Source organism: Phyllostomus discolor, chromosome 11, assembly GCF_004126475.2.
Source record: "Phyllostomus discolor isolate MPI-MPIP mPhyDis1 chromosome 11, mPhyDis1.pri.v3, whole genome shotgun sequence".
In the NCBI taxonomy this organism is placed as follows: domain Eukaryota; kingdom Metazoa; phylum Chordata; class Mammalia; order Chiroptera; family Phyllostomidae; genus Phyllostomus; species Phyllostomus discolor.
The window spans coordinates 64957474-64977135 of NC_040913.2; the positions used below are offsets into that span (position 1 = coordinate 64957474).

Sequence of the window (19662 nt, forward strand, 5' to 3'; positions counted from 1 at the left end):
AGTGAGCATGTACCATGTGTCATGTTCTGGATGCTGAACATACAATAGAGAAAAAGATAAAGCTTTGCCATTGGAGCTAACTTTCTAGACACCGTGTAAGTATGTTGCTGAAATGGTAACACACACTCCTTGTCAATTGGCAGCTTTCTGCCTCAATTATTTTTTATTATGCCTTTTGCCCCAAAAAGGAAAAATAAAAACCCAGACCCTAGACCATTAAGACGCATCTTGATTCCATAATTTACCCTTCAGCAGAACTGCAGGGGATGAAGGAGACGGTCCCACACAACTACAAGCTGGAAGCCGGCTTCCGGCGGCTGCCCTGAGCCTCCCGGATCCCGGAACTTCGTGCGGTGTCCTTTCCTCCCCCGGCCGCGCGGGGGCGTACAGAAGCCCGGAAGTTGGCCCATGGCTGTGCTTCGCGGGTGGGTAGCCTCCTGGGCCTGCCCGCGAGGTAAGATCTGTTCGGGTCTTCCTGGGTATGGCCGGTCCCGCGGGGGTTGGGGCTGTGGTCGTGGGCGCAGCCGTTGTCGCGCTTCTCTCCGCCGCGCTAGCGCTCTACGGGCCGCCGCTGGACGCAGGTACCCGGCCACCAGCTTCTTGTCTGCACGGGAAGCGTTGCGGTGGGTCCCCGGATCCCCGCGCAGCTAGTGCTGTGCCGGGCTTGTGCGGGCGCCGGCGGCGAGGAGCTGGGGGCGGGGGTAGGCGAGGGTGGCCGAGGTGAGCCACGGGGCCAGGCAGGCCCAGGACCCCGCTACCCGGAGGGCCTGACCGGACCTTTCAGTACAGCGGAGCTTTCAGGCCCGGCTTGGCGAGAGTAATTGCTAAAGATTTTTTGGCTTCTTGCTTTTAAGCGTGGTAGGTCCAAATGCTTTGAGGATTATTGAGGGGTTTTTCAGCAGATGCACGTCACTTAATCACATCAGCCTCAGACTGGCTTCTGGAGACCAATTTATTGAGACTTTTCATTGGTAGCTGTTTGTATTAAATTCATTCAGTATGATTAGTTAGCAAAATTTCTCTGTTTGTTTGAGTTCTCATGATTAGGTGGTGTAGATCCCTGACTTCTGTCCTAGCTTTAAGGCACATCTCCGTTGACTTAAGCATTGCTGTCTTTGCTCCAAATTAGTTATGGTTCATATTAATTTAAAGCACCTTGGGCACAAAGAAACATCCGTATCACAGAAAGTGGTAAGTGGCAAGTAATTCTAGAAAACAGCCTAGGCTTAAGAAATCTGTGATTCTCCAGACTTCCTCAGCCACATTTCTTTAAAACAAGCAAACAAAAACAAGACCGGTTTTACCAGTTCTTCCAAAATCAGAATTGTTATGAAAATAAGGTTACTTAATAGGGTAAACTTTAAGTCACCTCTTGTCAAGGCCTTTTCATCTTTCAGAACTTTGATCTTTACATTTAAGTATTTCTCTGGATGAATCCACATGGTGTATGTCAGTAAGCCAGCTGAAACTGAGATTCACTGTGAAGTTTATGGAAATTTAATTGACCTTTTCTTTGGCCTTTTCTGCAACAGGTGCTCATCTTAGGTGAGTAGGACAGAGTGCTGGTGAACAGTGTGGGTTTTACTTTGCGTGCATACCATTCCCGTTAAAAAGTGAAAATGCTGTGCCTCTCAACAGTGATTTCCCCTGCCTCCTGAATGGTTTTAGAAGGCATTTGAGAAGGATTTGACTTGTGTTTTGGTTAGTGGGGTGAATATTTGGTTAAAGAAAAATGATTTCTTTTGCCTTAAAATGGCAGCATTTTGGTAAAATGATGTCTTTTACCCTAGCTTATTCTTTACTAACAGGCATCTTCACAGGTCTGTCTCTAGGCCTTATTTTCCTGATTTGTAAAAAACAGATAAACTGGTTATAAATGAAGAGAGTGAATCAAAATGCCTTTGATTCACCAAACATTTATTCAATGTCTTATTCTGTGCCAGACTCTGTTTGAGGCAGTCGAGGGTGGGGGTACAACATGGAAGCACAGAGACCCTCCCTAGAAGCTCCTGCTGGGAGCTGTACCACATTCTGTGCAGGCAGAAGGTGTGGGGTGGTCTTAGGGGTATTTTGTGTGGGGCTAAGTGCCTAGTATTAAAGTGATGGTATGTAATTAACCCAAGACACAGGGAACCTAGAATAACTGAAGAACCCCCTGAGTGACTGGTAGTTTGGATTCTATCTATCTTTATAATTTCTAGCCTTTTTAAAAAAAGCAGCTGTATTGTTCTGGGGGATTTGAAGGAGCGACCATTCTCTGGTATTCTTGTATATGTTCAAGTTTGAGACAAATGCATGGCAAGCATTTTCATGACTGCATAGACCACAGGTGGCAAACACAAGGCCTGAGGGCCAAATCCGGCCCTCCACCTTGTTTCTACCTGGCAGCAGTGCCTAGCTCTCGCTTAACTGTTGAGGAGTAGGTACATTTATACAGTCCTAAAATTACATTCAGCCCTTTGTAGGCAACCACGAGGCTGATGTGGCCCCTAGTGAAAATGAGTTTGATACCCCTGGCTTATAGACTGCTCATCAGCAGTCATTGATGTCATCATTAAATCTGCTAATAACAGCCCTGGTTCCTTTCAAGCAGCTTGTGAGGGAGTGCCAGGAAAGAGCATTTCATTGTAACTGCATGGCAAAGACTGCAGTCTGGGATTTGGGGTGCGGCTGAGTATTTGGGAAGTTGAAAATTTCAGTGTGAGGGGGGCGGGGAGTGAGAGTGGGGGTGCTCTGTTTAGCTCCAGGCCTCTGCCAGCTGGCTCTGAGTCAGGGTGGGAAGCCATACCTCAGACATGCCACTGGAGCAGAGTGTGGCTGATGAGGAAAGACAGTGGGAGCAGAGGACCAGCCAGTTGTACTGACCCTTGCCTGTGCCTGGTTGTGCCTTTTCTTGGCCAAAGGTTTACACTGATTCTGTTTTGAGTTTTAATCCTGTGTTGGTTTGTTAAGGTGAAAAGTTTTGGGGTTGGCAGTAATTAATATTCTCTTTACATCTTGGTGTGTAAACACTAAATGTGTTATTAAAGGTAAAGCTATTTGACCATGTGGAGCTGAGCCCACTTCTGAACTTCACTTGAACTTGTGACCCATGTCTAGGTTTTCTCAGCTGTTGAGATAATTGGAAGGACAGAAATATTGAGGGCCTTGTTTTCAAGGAATGCCAATTAAAATTAGCTATTTAGAGACAATTCAGAATGCCTTTGAGCCCAATGTAAGATACATGTTCTGTATTTATAATGCCATTTTTAGGTTATTTAATTTGTAGCTGAGTGTTGGAAATGTAACTGGAAAATTACATGGGGAATACCATGAATCTGTCAGACATGAATAGGACAGTGGAATGTAACAAATGAGAGATTGCTTTTCCAATGTAAGAGAAGAGACATAATAAATTTAGAGGAAGGTTGAAATGAAATGTGTATAGTTTATTAATTAATAACACATTACAAAAAACTTCCTGAGATTAAGTAGACTTCCAAAATGTCTGAAACATTTAAAAAATAAACTTGATATCTACAACATGTGTTCATATTGTAATTTCTGAACATCATTTGCTTACAGAAATAAAATAGTGAAACCATTGGGCAAAAATCTGTAGCATTCATATGGATTCAACCTGGGGAAGTATTTTGGTTAATGGGCTGTTTTTTGTCTAACTCTCTGTTCTTTGCATATACCAATAGATATTTACCATTCTGAGGAATTTAATTTTCTGTTTTTCAGTTTTAAAAAGAGCATTTTCGCTGCATAAAGCACATTCGATAAAGGATATGGAAAATACTTTTCAGTTGGTTAGAAATATTATACCTCCGCTAACTACAAAGAAGCACAAAGGACAAGATGGAAGAATAGGCATAGTTGGAGGCTGCCAAGAGTAAGTGACTTGGAAAATGTTAGTATTTAAACAGTTAATGTCTATTTTCTGGCTGTCTACTTACCTATCAGGCATCTATTCAACTGTCCATCTGTCTAATTGTACCCCAGTAATCATTTCCAAATGTAGTGTGATATTATGACACTTGGTATTTTTCAGTGATGAACTTTAAGATGGAATAGGAGAATATTCTGAGGGACTGTGATTGAGCTGTTCACTGTGTGTGTGTTACTACAAAGGTTTTGCCTGTAGTTGCGGGGACGAGACTGTTTTTTTTCTTATCTTGTACTTTTCTATACTGACCAGACTCATACCATAAGCATGTATTACTTTTGCAGTCAGAGTAAAAACATTCAGCATCTGCTCCATTTACTTTGTTAATTTAAAGATATTCCTGGAAGTCATTTATGAAATTTCACAGATCCTAGGTTTTTTTAAGGACTGTTCTCTCATCTGGTTTTATATATTTTGCTGCTGTGCTGTTTAACACATAAAGATTCATAATTTGTCCACACTTGTTGCCTGTTGTCCACCTATTGCCTTTGACTTAAATTTAACCTTGGTTAGTATTTCTGTTTCTGCTTGCATTCTGTGTGCTCTTTGCTTAGCCCTATATTTTTAACAGTTTATTATGTAGTTAGGTATGCTTATTATAAATAATATGTAACTAGATTTTATTTCTTTACCCAATATGATGGCAACTACTATTTTTAATAAGGGAAATAAATGTGTTAACATTTAGAGTTTACTTGATGTGCCTCTGAATAAAAGGCACTAAAGAGTAAAAAAAATCTACTCTTTATTTTACGTTGTGTTTCCATGTTGATTCATATAGTCTGCTTTTTAAAAAATATATATTAATTTTGCTATTACATTTGTCCCACGTTTTTCTCCCCTTTATTCCCTTCCATCCGGCATGCCCCCACCCTCCGGCATTCCCTCACCTTAGTTTCTGTCCATGAGCTGTACATATAAGTTCTTTGGCTTCTCCATTTCCCATACTATTCTTAAACTCCCCCTGTATATTTTGTACCTACAATTTATGCTTCTTATTCCCTGTACCTTTTCCCCCATTCTCCCCCTCCCCAATGATAACCCTCCATGTGATCTCCATTTCTGTGATTCTGTTCCTGTTCTAGTTCGCTTAGTTTGCTTTTGTTTTTAGGTTCACTTGTTGATAGTTGTGAGTTTGTTGTCATTTTACTGTTCATAGTTTTTGATCATCTTCAGTTTCTTAGATAAGTCCCTTTAGCGTTTCATATAACTTATTATATGAATAAGCCCTTAGGCTTGGTGATGAGCTCCTTGAACTTGACCTTATCTGGGAAACACTTTTTCTGCCCTTCCATTCTAAATGACAGCTTTGATGTATAGGGTAATTTTGGATGTAGGTCCTTGCCTTTCATGACTTGCAATACTTCTTTACAGCCCGTTTTTGCCTACAAAGTTTCTTTTCAGAAATCAGCTGACAGTCTTATGGAAACTCCTTTGTGGGTAACTGTCTCCTTTTCTCTTGCCACTTTTAAGATTCTCTTCTTTAATCTTGGGTAATGTAATGATGATGTGCCTTGGTGCGTGCTTCCTTGGCCAGACTGGGGAAGTTCTCCTTCATTATTCGTTCAAGTAAGTCTTCAATTTCTTGCTCTTCCTCTTCTCCTTCTGGCACCCCTGTGATTCAGATGTTGGAACATTTAAAGTTGTCTCAGAGGTTCCTAAGCCTGCCCTCATTTTTTTGGATTCTTGTTTCTTCATCTGTTCCAGTTAGATGTTTATTTCTTCCTTTTGTTCCAGATTATTGATTTGAGTCCCAGTTTCCTTCCCTTCACCTGTTGGTTCCCTGTATATTTTTCTTTATTTCACTTTGCATAGCCTTCATTTTTTCCTCTATTTTGCAACCAAACTCAACCAATTCTGTGAGCATCCTGATCACCAGTGTTTTGAACTGTGCATCTGATAGGTTGGCTATCTCTTCACCACTTAAGGAGCTTTGATCTGTTCTTTTACTTGGGCCATACTTTTTGTCTCCGCACACCTGTTACATAGTAAGGGGCAGAGCCTTAGGTATTCCCCAGGGTGGGGCAACCCATGTTTCTGTGTTGTAGTGCTGTATGCAGGGTGATGGTCGGAGGGGTAACAATGCCACTTAGCTCCCCTCTCTGCTGGCTTTCAGTCACTTCCCCCACTACCCACAAGCAAATTGGGCCCTTCTGATGCTGATTCCTGGGTGGGTGGGTTTGTGTACATTCTAGGACCCTGTGGGTCTCTCCAACAAACTCTCCTGTGAGGCTGGGAGTTTCTTCCGCTGCCACAACTCCCACAGGTGTTTTCAGTCAGAGGTTTGGAGGCTTTATTTCCCTGCACTGGAACCCTGAGTTGTACGGTCTGTCTCGCTTCCCAGTTGTCCCTCCCAGTTTACCCACATGCAAATGTGGGACCACCTGGTCTGTCAACCACTGCCTTGCTGCAAGTCCCTGCTGCCCCAGCTGTCCGTCTCTGCCCCTCCTACCAGCCTGGGTGAATGTTTCTTCTCTAACTGCTTGGTTGTCAGACTTTTATACAGTTCGATTTTGTCAGCTCTGGTTATTTTTGGTTTTTAAATTTGTTACCCTTTTTTTTGGTTGTGCAAGGAGGTAAAGTGTATCTACCTATGCCTCCATCTTGTCCAGAAGTCCTATAGTCTGATTCTTTATAAGTGGGTAAGTGGATATGGTATTGTACAGATGGGCAATAATTTATTTAACCAAGTCCCTGTTGATAGGCAAGTGGTTAACTCTGTTCTTTTTTTAATTGACAGTATATCTATAGACATCCCTCTATATATATTTCTTTGTGTACCTATCTGGTTATAATTGAGGGGTCAATTCCTGGAAGATTTTTTAAAAATTTTTAAATTTATTTTTAGAGAGAGGGTCAGGGAGGGAGAAAAAGAGGGAGAGGAAACATCAGTGTGTGGTTGCCTTTCACATGTCCCTTACTGGGGAGCTGTCCCGAAGTCCAGGCATGTGCCCTGACCGGGAATTGAACCAGCAACTCCTTAGTTCGAAGGCCGGCACTCAGTCCACTGAGCCACACCCGCCGGGGCACATTCCTGGAAGAATTTTTACTGGAGCAGAGTACATAGACATTTTTAATGTTGATAAACATTGCAAATTGTTCTTCCTCCGAAGTTGCACTATTATGAGCTGCCTTCAATGAGCACCCGTTCCCCTCACACCCTGTGGTTATCGGTAGCCTTTGCTGTCAAGTAGGCAAGCTGTTTTCTGTTATTTTAGTGTATTTCTCTTGGTGGTGAAGCTTGTTGTGTTCATGTTGTGGAGTGAGTGTGTGTGTGTATGGCATGCCCTGTCCTGTGGCGTTTCTGGCACGTTGCTGACCCTGCTCTGCAGGACAGTGTTGGGTGTGCAGAGTGCACTCTGCATTTTCCCCAGTTTGTTTTTCCTGGGATAGAAAAACTTTTCACTGCTTGGAATTGACATAAAAGTTGCAGTCACCATCTGATGCTAATTTCAAGGATTTTCCTTTTTGTGCTTAAAAGCCGAGTTACGAGCATTCTGAAACAATAGGATAGAAGCCAGAGGGAGGAGTGAGAGTCTGTTCTTGTTTGGCCTGTGAGCCTCTGTGTGGCCCTACACCAAAGTGACCATCGCCTGTGCTTGCTGTTGCTCTCTGAGAGCTGACCCTGCTCCTCCGGTGCTGTCCAGTGCTGGGTGCTCCGGCTTCTGACTGATCCTGTAATCAAGCACCCACTCTCCTGGCAGACGCCTTCAGTAAATTTGCACTGTCTTTTTAAACTGTCAGCTTTTGTTTTTTTCCCCCTAACTTAATATTCCCACGCACCTTCCTTGCTAACAAAGCCTTAAATTTGTTGAGATGCTTTTGCATTTTCTTTTACTTGCAGTTTTATGCATTTCTGATACATTTTATACCTGTATATTAATCTACAGAGATATCATTATGATATTATTTCATCCAGTGTACATCTAATATATTTAATAGGTTTAAAAAGTTTCCCCACAGAGTTATTGTTTTATAAAGTTAATTCCTAGCTGCTTTGTGGTTTTTGCCAATGTTGTAGAAGCTATCATATTTTCTGATCTGTTATTCTTAGTATAGAAAAATGCTATTTTGATCTTTTTGTTGTTGTTGGTTTTGGTTAATAGGAACCTGGCAACGTTGCTGAACTATTCATACCAGGAGATTATTCTTTAACAACTTTATTGCCGTCTAGTTGATAAAAAATTTGATAAGTTTGACATTTATATGAAACCCTAAAACTGTCACTGCAAACCTTCAGTTTGAATGGACCCATTACCAGGAGATCACAGTCACAGAAAGCCAGAATTTGCCTCTCTTGACATAGTATAAAGGTCTTATGTCAAAGGCTGACTTTTCTGGTTCTGATCCATGTTTATTGCGTGTTTACTGAGCACTTACCTAAGGGCTTGGTCCTGAGCTGGGTGCTTGATGTCTGTATAGTTTGTTGATAAACCTGGTGTGCTTGTCTCATTCTCAGAAGTTGACTGTAAATATCTTCTTTTTAGGTACACTGGAGCCCCTTATTTTGCAGCAATTTCAGCTCTCAAAGTGGTATGTTTATTTACATTTTGTTTATTGCGAAGAGTTGGATTATTTAAATATGATTGAAGCATATGTTTTCCAATAGAAATCTACATAACATCTTCAGGTAATTGTGGGTAAGAGAAACATCTTTAAATGTACCCTGACCACTTTTGTAGTGATAAAATAACTTGAAATTTACTTCTTTTAAAAATAAAGTTTTATTAGTATTATACTTTACCAAAATGAGCCTGGGATGCCTTTTCAGTCCTAGCTTAAGCGGTTGGCATCTTTTGACTTAGGCAGTTGCTCATGCTTTTTGATCAAGTCCTGACCACCCATTAGCACAGTTAATGTGACATGTACTCAGCTCCATGGCCACATTGCTTCCCATGAGCTTCCTAGGTGAGGCAGCCTGAGCTGGTCTGGGTTGACCTGCTTCTTGAGGAGCAGCAAAAGTCTGCCTTTATTTCTGGCCTTTTCTCAGGTTATATCTTCTCTTAAGCCTCCTAGCTATAGTTCAACTGCTGCAGTTGGGTACTTTTCTTTTATGGATAGTGCTCTGTAATTTGAATGGTTGAACACCACGTGTCCTGTGGTGAATGAGTGGCTCTTGCTGAAACCACTTTGGGTGTCTCTTGAGCATGTCCCATGTTAAGTCAGCCTCTTCTACTTGTTTCTCAGGGTGCAGATTTATCCCATGTGTTCTGTACCCGGGAGGCCGCACCTGTGATCAAGTCCTACAGCCCGGAGCTGATTGTTCACCCGGTCCTGTGAGTTGGGCTGCACATGGGGTGCTTTACTTGCAACCAATCTCCTTGGTCTTGTGGTGTCTTTACACTGACTCTCTAAGAGCCTTTAAGTCACTGCTGTGCTGAGAGTTGGCAGGTAGATTGTTTCAGAGGAAAGAAGAAAACTGTAAAACGAGCCCATTGTCTGTGGTCAGGAGAAGACAGACAGTCGTGTGTGGCAGCGTGGGATAAGATCTGAATACCAGGGTGATGTGGTGCCCAGGGCTAGCACCTGTGGGCTGTCAGAAATGTCTGGAGGTTCCTAGGCCCAGGAGAGGTCTGTGGGCCTGCCTGTTGACAATACACATGTGGCCAGAACCAGGGGTCTGTTGGGCAGTAACAGAACTAACTGTTCATTCGTTCAGCAGATCCTCTGTGCAGGCCCTGTCCTGGGTTCCACAGGGAGAGCCTGGAACCGAGCAGACAGAAACACCTGTGTCTGTGCCCCAGAACTTCCTGTGATGATGAAAATGCTCTCCCTTGGTGCTGTCCAGCACTGTGGCTGCTGAGCACCTAAAATGTGGCCAGTAGGAGTCAGGAACTGAGTTTTTACTTGAATTTTAATTAAAATAAAAGCCACATGTGGCTAGTATTTCCTCTGTTGGGCAACACAACTCTGGAGACGGACAGACAGCTGAGATAATAGTGTGTCAGGGGATGATGATAAGCACCAAGGGTAGATGGGAGCAGGGAAGGGATGGAATGCTGGCTATGAGTGTGGTGTTACGTGTACCGTGTGTGTGTAGTCTCAATAGGGTGTCTCAGGCAGTGATACAGCAAGGGGCATTCAAATAAAGGCTTGAAGATGGTGAGGGAGTGAGTTCTGCAAACTGGAAGAGCTGGCCCAAGAGCTCATGCTGCAGGTATGTTGGGGAGCACTTGGGTGCTCAGGATGGGTTGGGGTGACCAGAGGTTCTGAGCCAGGCTTTGCATGTTATGGGGGTCATTGTAAGGCTTTTGTCCTTCACATAAATGAGAAAGAGGCTGCTGGAGCATTTGAGCAGGGGAGGGATAGGACCGTTTTTGTTTCAAAAGGCTCATCTGGCTACTGTGTTGAGAATAAGCTTTTGGAGCCCAGGGCAGATGCAGGGGTTCCACTAGGAAGCTTGTTGTGAATATCCTGGTGATTACATGATGGGATAGGAATGGGAAAGTGTGTCAGGTCCTGGGTACCTTTGAAAAGTGCAGCCCTGAAGCTGCTGACCAGTGGTATATGGGAAAGAAGAGACTCGGGAATGCCACCCGGGGTTCGGGCTGAGCGAGTTGTCATTTACTGATGTTGGGAACCTGGGGACGGAGGTGATGGTCAGGATTTGGGTTTTGGATATGTTTCTAGTTATCTGTTAGATGTCCAAGCAGACATGGCTGGTAAGCGTCGGATAGGAGTGGGGCAGTCAGGGAATGTGTGATTCTGGGAGTTATTAATGTGTGGACGGTGTTTAAAGCCAAGAGACAAAGCTGATGCCACACAGGAGTGCGTGAAGGCAGGGAGTACCCCTTTAGAAGCAGATGGGTGAGGTGGTGGAAGAGGGGGGTGTTGTGGAGTTGAGAGAAGAACTGTTTGCAGACTGTTCTGGAAGGGCCTGTGTCCCTGTAGTCAGAGATGAGGATTGAGGTGGGTGGTTGGATTACATGGTGTAGGGTCATTGGTGCCTTTGACAAGGGCAGCTTGTTGGGGACAAAGCCTTATGGAGTGGGTTCTAGGAGTCTAAGAAACGAGATGAAGAACACGAAAGTTGTGAAAAACAACAAGATTCTGTGTAGCTGTCAGGTCTTGTTCTAAAAGAGGGCACTGTTAATGCTTTAAAGGGGCCAGTCTCACGAGTCTCGTAGATGACCCCCCAGTGTCTGATGTGCGGACAGTCCGTAAGTGTGTGAAGTCTGCACTGTTATTTCCACTCCTGTGCGGTGGAAACAGCTGGCCAAGATAATTTTGAAATTAGCCATAATGTCTTATTATAATGTGTTTAAAATTTTTTCACGAGCCTTGTTTTTTTTTTTGAAGGAGGAAAAAGTGTTGTACATTTATAGCTATATATTCTGCATTATTGACTCTATTTCTGATGGGAAGAAAATTCTATGATGACTTAGCTTTCATGAGACCCAAGTCCTCCGCTGACCTCTGCAGATCGTACAGATGCATGTGGACCACATGAGTAAATAATTGCTAAGGCCCCTCCCAGGGCCTTGGAAGGGGCACAGCAAGTAGAGGGTCTGATGCTTGAGTCTTATCAGTGAATATGTCTCTGCTTCTCTCATATCATTCCCTTACTGGTACTCTGTTCAGCCAGACTGGTCTTTTGCCATTTCCCATAAGTGAGCATTTTTCCACCTTTTTTCCTGCCCATGCCTCTCGTCCTTTACCTTGTTTGCTTACTCCCAGAGGGTGTGGCTTCTCCTTCAAGCCCTTCCAGTAGAGGTGGCTTTTCCTTTGTGTCCCCTTCATGTACCACTGGGACTAGAGGCGGATGTGCATCCCCCTTGTTCCTCATCGCTCCTCTCAGACCATTGCCCCTCTCTCATTGCTGAAACCTCCAGCTCCTTCGAACTCACACCGTCAGACTATGGTGCCCACTCCTCCTCCTCATGGCAGCTGTGTCAGGTCCCTGGGTCATTCCTTGAATATTTAACATCTGGCTCAGTGTCTCTCTACCATTGCTCTCATTAATTAATTATTTGTAATGTGTGTAACTGCTTTATGGAGATATAACTTACTGAAGAAGTCACTCATTTTAATTGTATAATGATTTTTGGAGCATGTACCAAAGTGTTACTATAACCAAAATCTAATTTTGGAAGACTTCCATCACTCCAAAGAGAACCCCCATCCATTACCACCCTGAGCCTGAGGCAACCTAATCTTCCTGTCTATACAGATTTGCCTTTTCTGAACATTTCAAATGAATGAAATATGTGGTCTTTTGTGTCTGCCTTCTTTCACTCAGCATAACATTTTTTAAAATATATTTTATTGATTATGCTATTACAGTTGTCCCATTTTCTCCCCTTCACTCCCCTCCACCCTGTACACTCTCTCCCACCCACATCCCCCCTTTTAGTCATGTCCATGTGTCATACTTATAATTTCTTTAGCTTCTACATTTCCCATACTATTCTTACCCTCCCCCTATCTATTTTCAACCTACATTCTATGCTACTTATTCTCTGTACCTTTTCCCCCTCTCTCCTCTTCCCACTCCCCTGTTGCTAACCCTCCATGTGATCTCCTTTTCTTTGGTTCTGTTCCTGTTCTAGTTGTTTGCTTAGTTTCTTTTGGTTTTGCTTTAGGTGTGGTTGTTAATAATTGTGAGTTTGCTGTCCTTTTACTATACATGTTTTTTCTTTATCTTCTTTTCTTAGACAAGTCCCTTTAGCATTTCATAAAATAAGGGCTTGGTGATGATGAACTCCTTTAACTTGACCTTATCTGAGAAGCACTTTATCTGTCCTTCCATTCTAAATGAAAGCTTTGCTGGATAGAGTAATCTGGGATATAGGTCCTTGTCTTTCATGACTTGGAATACTTCTTTCCAGCCCCTTCTTGCCTGTAAGGTCTCTCTTGAGAAATCAGCTGACAGTCTGTTGGGAACTCCTTTGTAGTTTACCATCCCCTTATCTCTTGCTGCTTCTAGGATTCTCTCCTTCATTTTAACCTAGGTTAATGTAATTATGATGTGCCTTGGTGTGTTTCTTCTTGGGTCCAACTTCTTTGGGACTCTGAGCTTCCTGGACTTCCTGGAAGTCTATTTCCTTTGCCAGAGTGGGGAAGTTCTCCTTTATTATTTGTTCAAATACATGCTCAATCTGTTGCTTTTCCCCTTCCCCTTCTGGTACCCCTATAATTCGGATGTTGGAACATTTAAAGATGTCCTGGAGGTTCCTAAGCTTCTCCTCATTTTTTTGAATTCTTATTTCTTCATTCTGTCCTGCTTGGTTGTTTTTTTCTTCCTTCTAGTCCACTCTATTGTTTTGAGTCCCAGTTTCCTTACCTTTACTTTTGGTTCTCTGTGTATCTTCCTTCATCTCTTTTATGGTAACCTGCATTTTTTTCATCTAATTTGCGCCCGAAATCAACCAATTCTGTGAGCTTCCTGATCACCAGTGTTTTGAACTGTGCATCTGATAGATTGGCTATTTCTTGGTCGCTCAAAAGGATGAGTCCTGGGGGACTGATCTGTTCTTCTGTTGGAGACATGGCTCTCTCTCTCCCTCCCCTTTTTTTTTTTTCAGTCAGGTCACTCTTGTTCTGGTGAGGGGCGGAGCCTTTGGTGTTCACTGGGGCTGGGCACCCCAGTCGCTAGATTGTGACGTTGTATGTGGGGGTGGGGGCGGGGGTGGAAGGGAACAATGGCAGTAGCTCTGTTTTCCATGGGACCTCAGTCCCTTCTCTGGGATCCTGGGTTGTGCGCTCTGCCCTGGTCTACAATGCCGCCTCACAGGGTCCGCCAGCCGCCACTTGCGTACTCAGGGCCCACCACTGCGTCCTGGAAGGCTTACGCGCTCCCGGTTGCCTTAGGCGCCCAGTTCTCCCCAATCTCCTCGCTGCGCGACCTGCACCCACTCTTCCTCTTAGCCCCTCCTACCGGTCTGGATGAACAGGTCTACTTCAACTTCTTGGCTGTCCAACTTCCATTCAGATAAATTCTCTGTCAGTTCTGGGTGTTATTCTGGCTGTAAATTGTTGTTCTAATCTTGGTTGTGCTTGGAGGTATGGTGCGTCCACCTGTGCCTCCATCTTGCCAGAACCGGAGCAGCATAACATTTTTGAGCTTCATTCTCATTGTAGCATATATCCATACTCCATTTAAAAATAAATAAATAAATACATACATACATACATAAATACATAAATAAATTTGTATCCCTTTTACCCAGTGCTGCCACCCTCACTCCCTGCTCCCCTTCTTCTCCTCTGGTAACCACCAGTTTGTTCTCTGCGTTTACGAGCGGTTTTCTTTTTTCTGGTTTTACATATAACAGAGATCGTACGATGTTTGTCTTTGACTTGGTATAATGCCCTGGAAGGCAGTTCAATGTTGAAAGCTAAACATCTGTGTTAGGGTGTTAAAAGATGAACCACTGTACAGGGAAGACCAAGGAGAGGTTCTGTCCAAGTGCAGGGTGGGGTTCTGGCTTGGATCCTGGAACAGGAAAAGGAAACTGGGAAAATCTGTAGTTTCATTAATAAACAAATAAGTGAAATTTTAAACTGACCTGCCCTTCTTTTCCTTATTTAGTGACATCCCTGATGCCGTTCATGAAGTGGAAAAGTGGTTGCCCCGACTGCATGCCCTGGTTGTAGGCCCTGGCTTAGGCAGAGATGATGCTCTTCTCAAAAACGTCAAGGTAATGCGTGGGCTTATGAAACAGACCTGTCCTGATAGGCTGGATGCTTAGATCTCAGAAGTCAGAACAGAAACATTTTTCTTAAATTTCTGTTGTTTAGTGTTTTGTGAGCCTTGTCATGGAATAATTAAGATGGTTAACATTTGGTTTGGGGGATAGAGGAGAAACTAGGCGTAAAGGTCATGATGAACTTAAAACAAAACTGGACCGAAGGAATCTCTTTCTTGCTCTTGGGACACCGACTTTTTCATACTGTAGCGGGAGGAAGTCACTGTGGAATCAGATGTTTCATGGGTGTCACCCTGACATTTCTGTGTTTTACACGTGAGGTGTTGGGAAGTCCTAGTATCTAGACTGAGCAGTGTTAGCACTGGGCAGGGTTTGAGGTCAGGTTTGAGTTCACTTTCCAGCTCTGTTCCTTTCCTGCTGGGGACTCTGGCAGCTTGCTCAGCCTTGCAGGCCTTGTGCCTTCCCTCTAAAGGGGTGATTGGGACTCCAGGAGTTACTGAGAGCCATATTTTATAAAGTGCATTGCACAGTGCCAGGATGGGCACAGTACACAATACAGTGGGGACAGTTGAAGTCACTGTCACAATGACCAGAGTAGGAGAGGATATTTCTGAGAGTTAATCTACCAGATACTTTTGTTGTAAGTTGTAAATTTAGATAAAAACACAAAAGGTATCTGTTGGTTTTAGCTTTGTGTTTTTAGCTGGGTCCTCTTGAAAGCTCTGTTAGTCTAATTTTTTAAGCCGGTGGTTTTCCAACGTTCTTGATGTTCTTTTTGGGTCTAGAAAACCCTGGACCTCAGGTCCCATTGGCCAGTTGATCTGCAGCTTTGACCTCCCTGCTGTCCTCAGATAAAATCTGCATACATGCACAGCCTAGCCAGGCGCCGGGTGTCCCAGAGTGGCCACAAGACTCTAGTTACGTATATACACACATCTATACACACACATATAGAGTATGTCCAGAAAGTATCCAGCCATGCAATGTGAAAAATAGAGGCATTTACTGAGGAAGATACAAGAAACATTGTACACAGGACAATGACACCTCAGTCTCCTTCAAAGCAGGCACCTTGAGACTGCACACAGTTCTCCCAGTCACCAGCCATTGCCCTATCATATTTTCCTGAATCTCACCAAGGATCTGAAATCTCTTCTCTTTTAAAGGTGATTTTAGTTTTGGGAAAAACCAGAAGTTGCAGGCACCAAATGCCAAATCTGGTCTGTAGGGGGCTGAGTCACCTGGGTGATTTGATGTTTTGCCAAAAAACTGCATGAGACGTGATGCGTGAGAGGGCACATTGTCTTGATGAAGCTGCCAATCACCAGTTGCCCATAGCTGTAGCCTTCTGAATCATCTGAAGTTTCTGCAGAGGAATGTTCAAGCTTAATGCAGAATTTAATGCAGACTCATTGCTCTACTCACTCAGTCATTTGAATGTGATGGCCACACAATACATGTTCTCACTCAACAGCGTCTATCATCCCCACCAACGACAAGTCCAGCAAAGTTGTTATCGTTCACGCATGCACATTCCAGTCCACTGTCCTTGGCTGCCAGGTTACGTCGATGTCACGCAAACTGTTCTCGTTATAGTAACTAACAATGGCTGGACTTTTTCTGGGCAGACCTTGTGTGTGAGGTGGTGCTGTAACCTCAGGATGTGGGGAATGATTCCAAATCAAAGGAATATGCCTGATGCCCTCAGATGGTGCCTGGCCACGTGCCCACTAAAGGATTCAAGGTCATACTAAACATGATTTAGCATTCTCATTGTCATTAACCAAGAGGGACTATTTTTGGCTTAGTTTTTATGTTTTGGGCTAAATTCAGAGTGAAAGGAAGGTGCAGACAGCTATGTGTTAGTTACACTTTCTTGGCAATCTGATTGGCGAAGAACATTTTTAAAAGGTAGGAAGTGTGTTTGCTTTACCAGAATTTAGTGAGAACATGGATTTTAAGTATACCTCCCATGACAAATCTTCTAGTTCCAGCTTTTGAGGTGGAAGTTGGGGTTTGAAATTTCACTCTCTGTGAATAATCACTGAGGAGAAACAGCCATGACAAATGACAGGTGACTGGGGTGTATGGAATCGAGCAATAAGTTTGTTTTTTACTTTAAAATTGATAGTAGATACATTTTATTGCCTCTTTTAAAAGGGTTGATGAAAATGTGTATGTCCTCTGGAGTACATTTTGCTAAGTGAAATAAGCCAGACACAGACATACATACTGCATGATCTGACTTCTGTGTGCAGTCAAAATAGCCCGACTCACGGAAGCAGAGGGTGAAAAGATGGCTGCCGGGGCTGGGGGCTGGGGCTGGGGTTCAGGGGACGGGAGGTGGTGGTCAAGGCGTCCACATTTGCGGTTAGGGTGAATAAGTTTGGATGTAGAGCCTGGTGACTAGAGACAATGTTGTATTGTATATTGAAATTTGCTAAGAGGCAGGTAGATCTTAAGTGTTCTCACCTATTGGTAATAGGTACAATAGCTTGATTGTGGTGATTATTTCACCATACATATATCAGAACATCAGCTTGTACACCTTGAATTTATACAATGATTTGTCAACTGTACTTCAGTAAAGCTGGGAAAAAAACAAATGTATCCTGAGTTATGCCTGGGAAGGGGACAGGGTATGTCTGCTCCAACTTCTCTCCAATGTCTCTCACGCTACGTTGCATTTTAAAGTTTTTCATTTAATGAAAATTCTCCAAACAGCCCTGGCTGGTGTGGCTCAGTGGCTTGAGCACGGGCCTGCAAGCCAAAGGGTTGCTAGTTCAATTCCCAGTCAAGGCAATTCGGTTGCGGGCCAGGTTCCCAGTAGGGGGTGCTTGAGAGGCAACCACACATTGATGTTTTTCTCCCTCTCTTACCCTCTCTCTAAAAATAAGTAAATAAAATCAACAAAAAAGAAAAGAAAATTCTCCAAACAAAGAAAAGGAGCCCACTGCCTAGAACTGGAAGCCAGCCCAAAGTCTGTGGGGTGCTCCGCTATTGAGTGGCTCTGAACAGAATGCCTTGTGCTTTACTGGGCTCTGGAATGAGGAGCTGTGATAATAGACTCCTGGCGTGGGAGGGGCAGCTATTCACTCCTGTGACAAAGAGTTTGCCAAGAGATCAGGAGAGATTAATGAGCCAGCAGTTGTGCCTTCAGGACAAATAATCTGAGAGGCTGTCAAATATAATTTAAAAGTAGCTGTAGATGACATGTTGTGCAAAGTAGAGGATTTAATTTAGGATTCTCCTGGTTCTAAGCCATCTGGTATTAGCATGGGTTGTGCAAATTTGTGGAGCAGTGCCATTCAGATCTTTGAAAGTCTTAACTCTCTTTCTGAAAAGTAGGAGTTAATCATGGTTGAGAAGTGCTAGACCCTTTGGTTTTTCCGAGTAGGAAACCTCTCCTGGGGAATTTCCATGTGTTAACAACAAATCTGCGATGCACTTTGTGTTCTGAGTCAGTGGTGCTCGGCACAGTAGGGGCTCAGCACAGGTCATGGGAGGTCTGGCAGTGCCTCTTTGCTGGATGGTTTGTCTTTGCAGAGAGAGGCACATTGGGGGTTCCTGCCAGAATGGAGCCCCAGAGTGTTTGTTCCCCCAATGAGCCTTGTGATGTTGAGATTCTTGACCTTTTGTTGACCTGCCAATAAACCTTTGGTCCCATTGGTCGTGACAGAATGGAGCTCATGACACACTCTCTGGTCTCCTTTTAACCTCATCCTTAAATGCCTTATTGTTGTTGATTCTGTAATTGTGCTATTTCTCAGGTAGTGTGGAGACTTAACACCAGTTGCTGGTGTTTAGGTTTGACTTCTGGTGCTTCCTCGGTACAGCCTGTCCGGCTGTAGGCTGACTGCCATCTGCCTGTGTACTCACACAATGAAGACATCTGTGACCAGGAAGAGACCCACACCTGGCTCCATGATCTCAGACTTCCAGCCTCCAGAACTAGAAGCAATAAATTTCTGTTGTTTACAAGCCACATGTCTGTGGTATTTCGTTATAGCAGCCTGCATAGCCGAAGACAGCATAGTTTGCCCACAATTTGCTTCAGGCCATTTGTTAGGGTGTTTTTCTAAACAAAACATGGACTGTGTACTCCCTGTCGGCAGCTGTGATCTGCAGGCACATGCTTGGGGCTTGCCAGCCCATTCCTCCTCGTGTGAGATTCCTGCCAGGCCCTGGCCACCATCCTGACTGTCTTGCCCACCTGAGCCATGTCTGGATGTGTTCAACCCTGAGGAGTTCCCATGCAGGGCATTTGTCCCTTTGTCCTGAACCAAGGACTCCCCTGTATTTCTGAGCACTTGCCATACAGGTAATTCATTCCTCAATGAAGGAATTTAATACATGGAAAATTTAAGATCAGTAATTAAAAATGAGCTTATTTTTTAAACAGCTGCGTAAGTGAATGAGAAATATGCATGAGTTTTACCAGAATTCCACATAAGCATTTTTTCTTTCTTAGGACAAATGTGTGTGCTAGGGCTACATAGAACACTGGCCTGGGGGCACGGAGCAGTTACTAGCTGAGGGACCTGAGACAGACTGTGCAGCTTTATTGTCCTTAGGTTTCTGTTTTCATTATCATGTTCTACTTACTGCATTATTGAGCTTAGTAGAATCTGTGACTCGTATACTAATATTATGTATGTTTTGTGTGCCAGGTACTTTTCTGAGTACTTTATATTACTAAGCCCATTTAGTTCTCACAGCAACCCTCTAGGCAGGTATTAGCATTATTTCCACTTTACAAATGTGGAAACTGGTACAGAAAGATGATGTCTGGTGCAGGTATCATATGCCCACAGTCATCCAGGCAGGACTAGTGAGTGGTATTTATGTCCAGAACATCCAGTGCCAGAATTGATACCCTTGATACTTAAGCTCTGAGGAGTAAATGAGATTGTGTGTGTAAAGGCATCTTCAGGGGGCTGTGAAAGTAAACAGAAGTATTTATTTTAATTCTGCTGCTGTGTTGTCTGTGCCACGTGTGGCCCTGAGGACCCAGACCCCCAGCACTGGCAGGGGTTCTATAATAAAGAATTGGCTGGTCTTTCCTAGGAGGGAGCCTCTAAA

The 19662-nt window shown here is 43.7% G+C and overlaps 1 protein-coding gene across 6 annotated transcripts in view; it reads left to right on the plus strand.

Moving 5' to 3' along the window:
• The first annotated feature begins 325 nt into the window (after positions 1 to 325).
• NAXD (NAD(P)HX dehydratase) overlaps positions 326 to 19662 on the plus strand; it is a 35684-nt gene continuing 16347 nt past the window's right edge. Inside the window, exons 1-6 of one of the 6 annotated variants that reach the window (XM_036011459.1) lie at positions 450 to 581; positions 1533 to 1545; positions 3727 to 3877; positions 8419 to 8464; positions 9119 to 9207; positions 14463 to 14571. In XM_036011459.1, coding sequence (XP_035867352.1) covers positions 3774 to 3877; positions 8419 to 8464; positions 9119 to 9207; positions 14463 to 14571 — 348 coding nt within the window. In that variant the 5' untranslated portion in view covers positions 450 to 581; positions 1533 to 1545; positions 3727 to 3773. Of the gene's footprint in view, positions 582 to 749; positions 859 to 1532; positions 1546 to 3726; positions 3896 to 8418; positions 8465 to 9118; positions 9208 to 14462; positions 14572 to 19662 lie in introns of those variants that run through there. The other 5 variants (XM_028526784.2, XM_028526783.2, XM_036011460.1 and 2 more) reach the window with 5 other exon arrangements.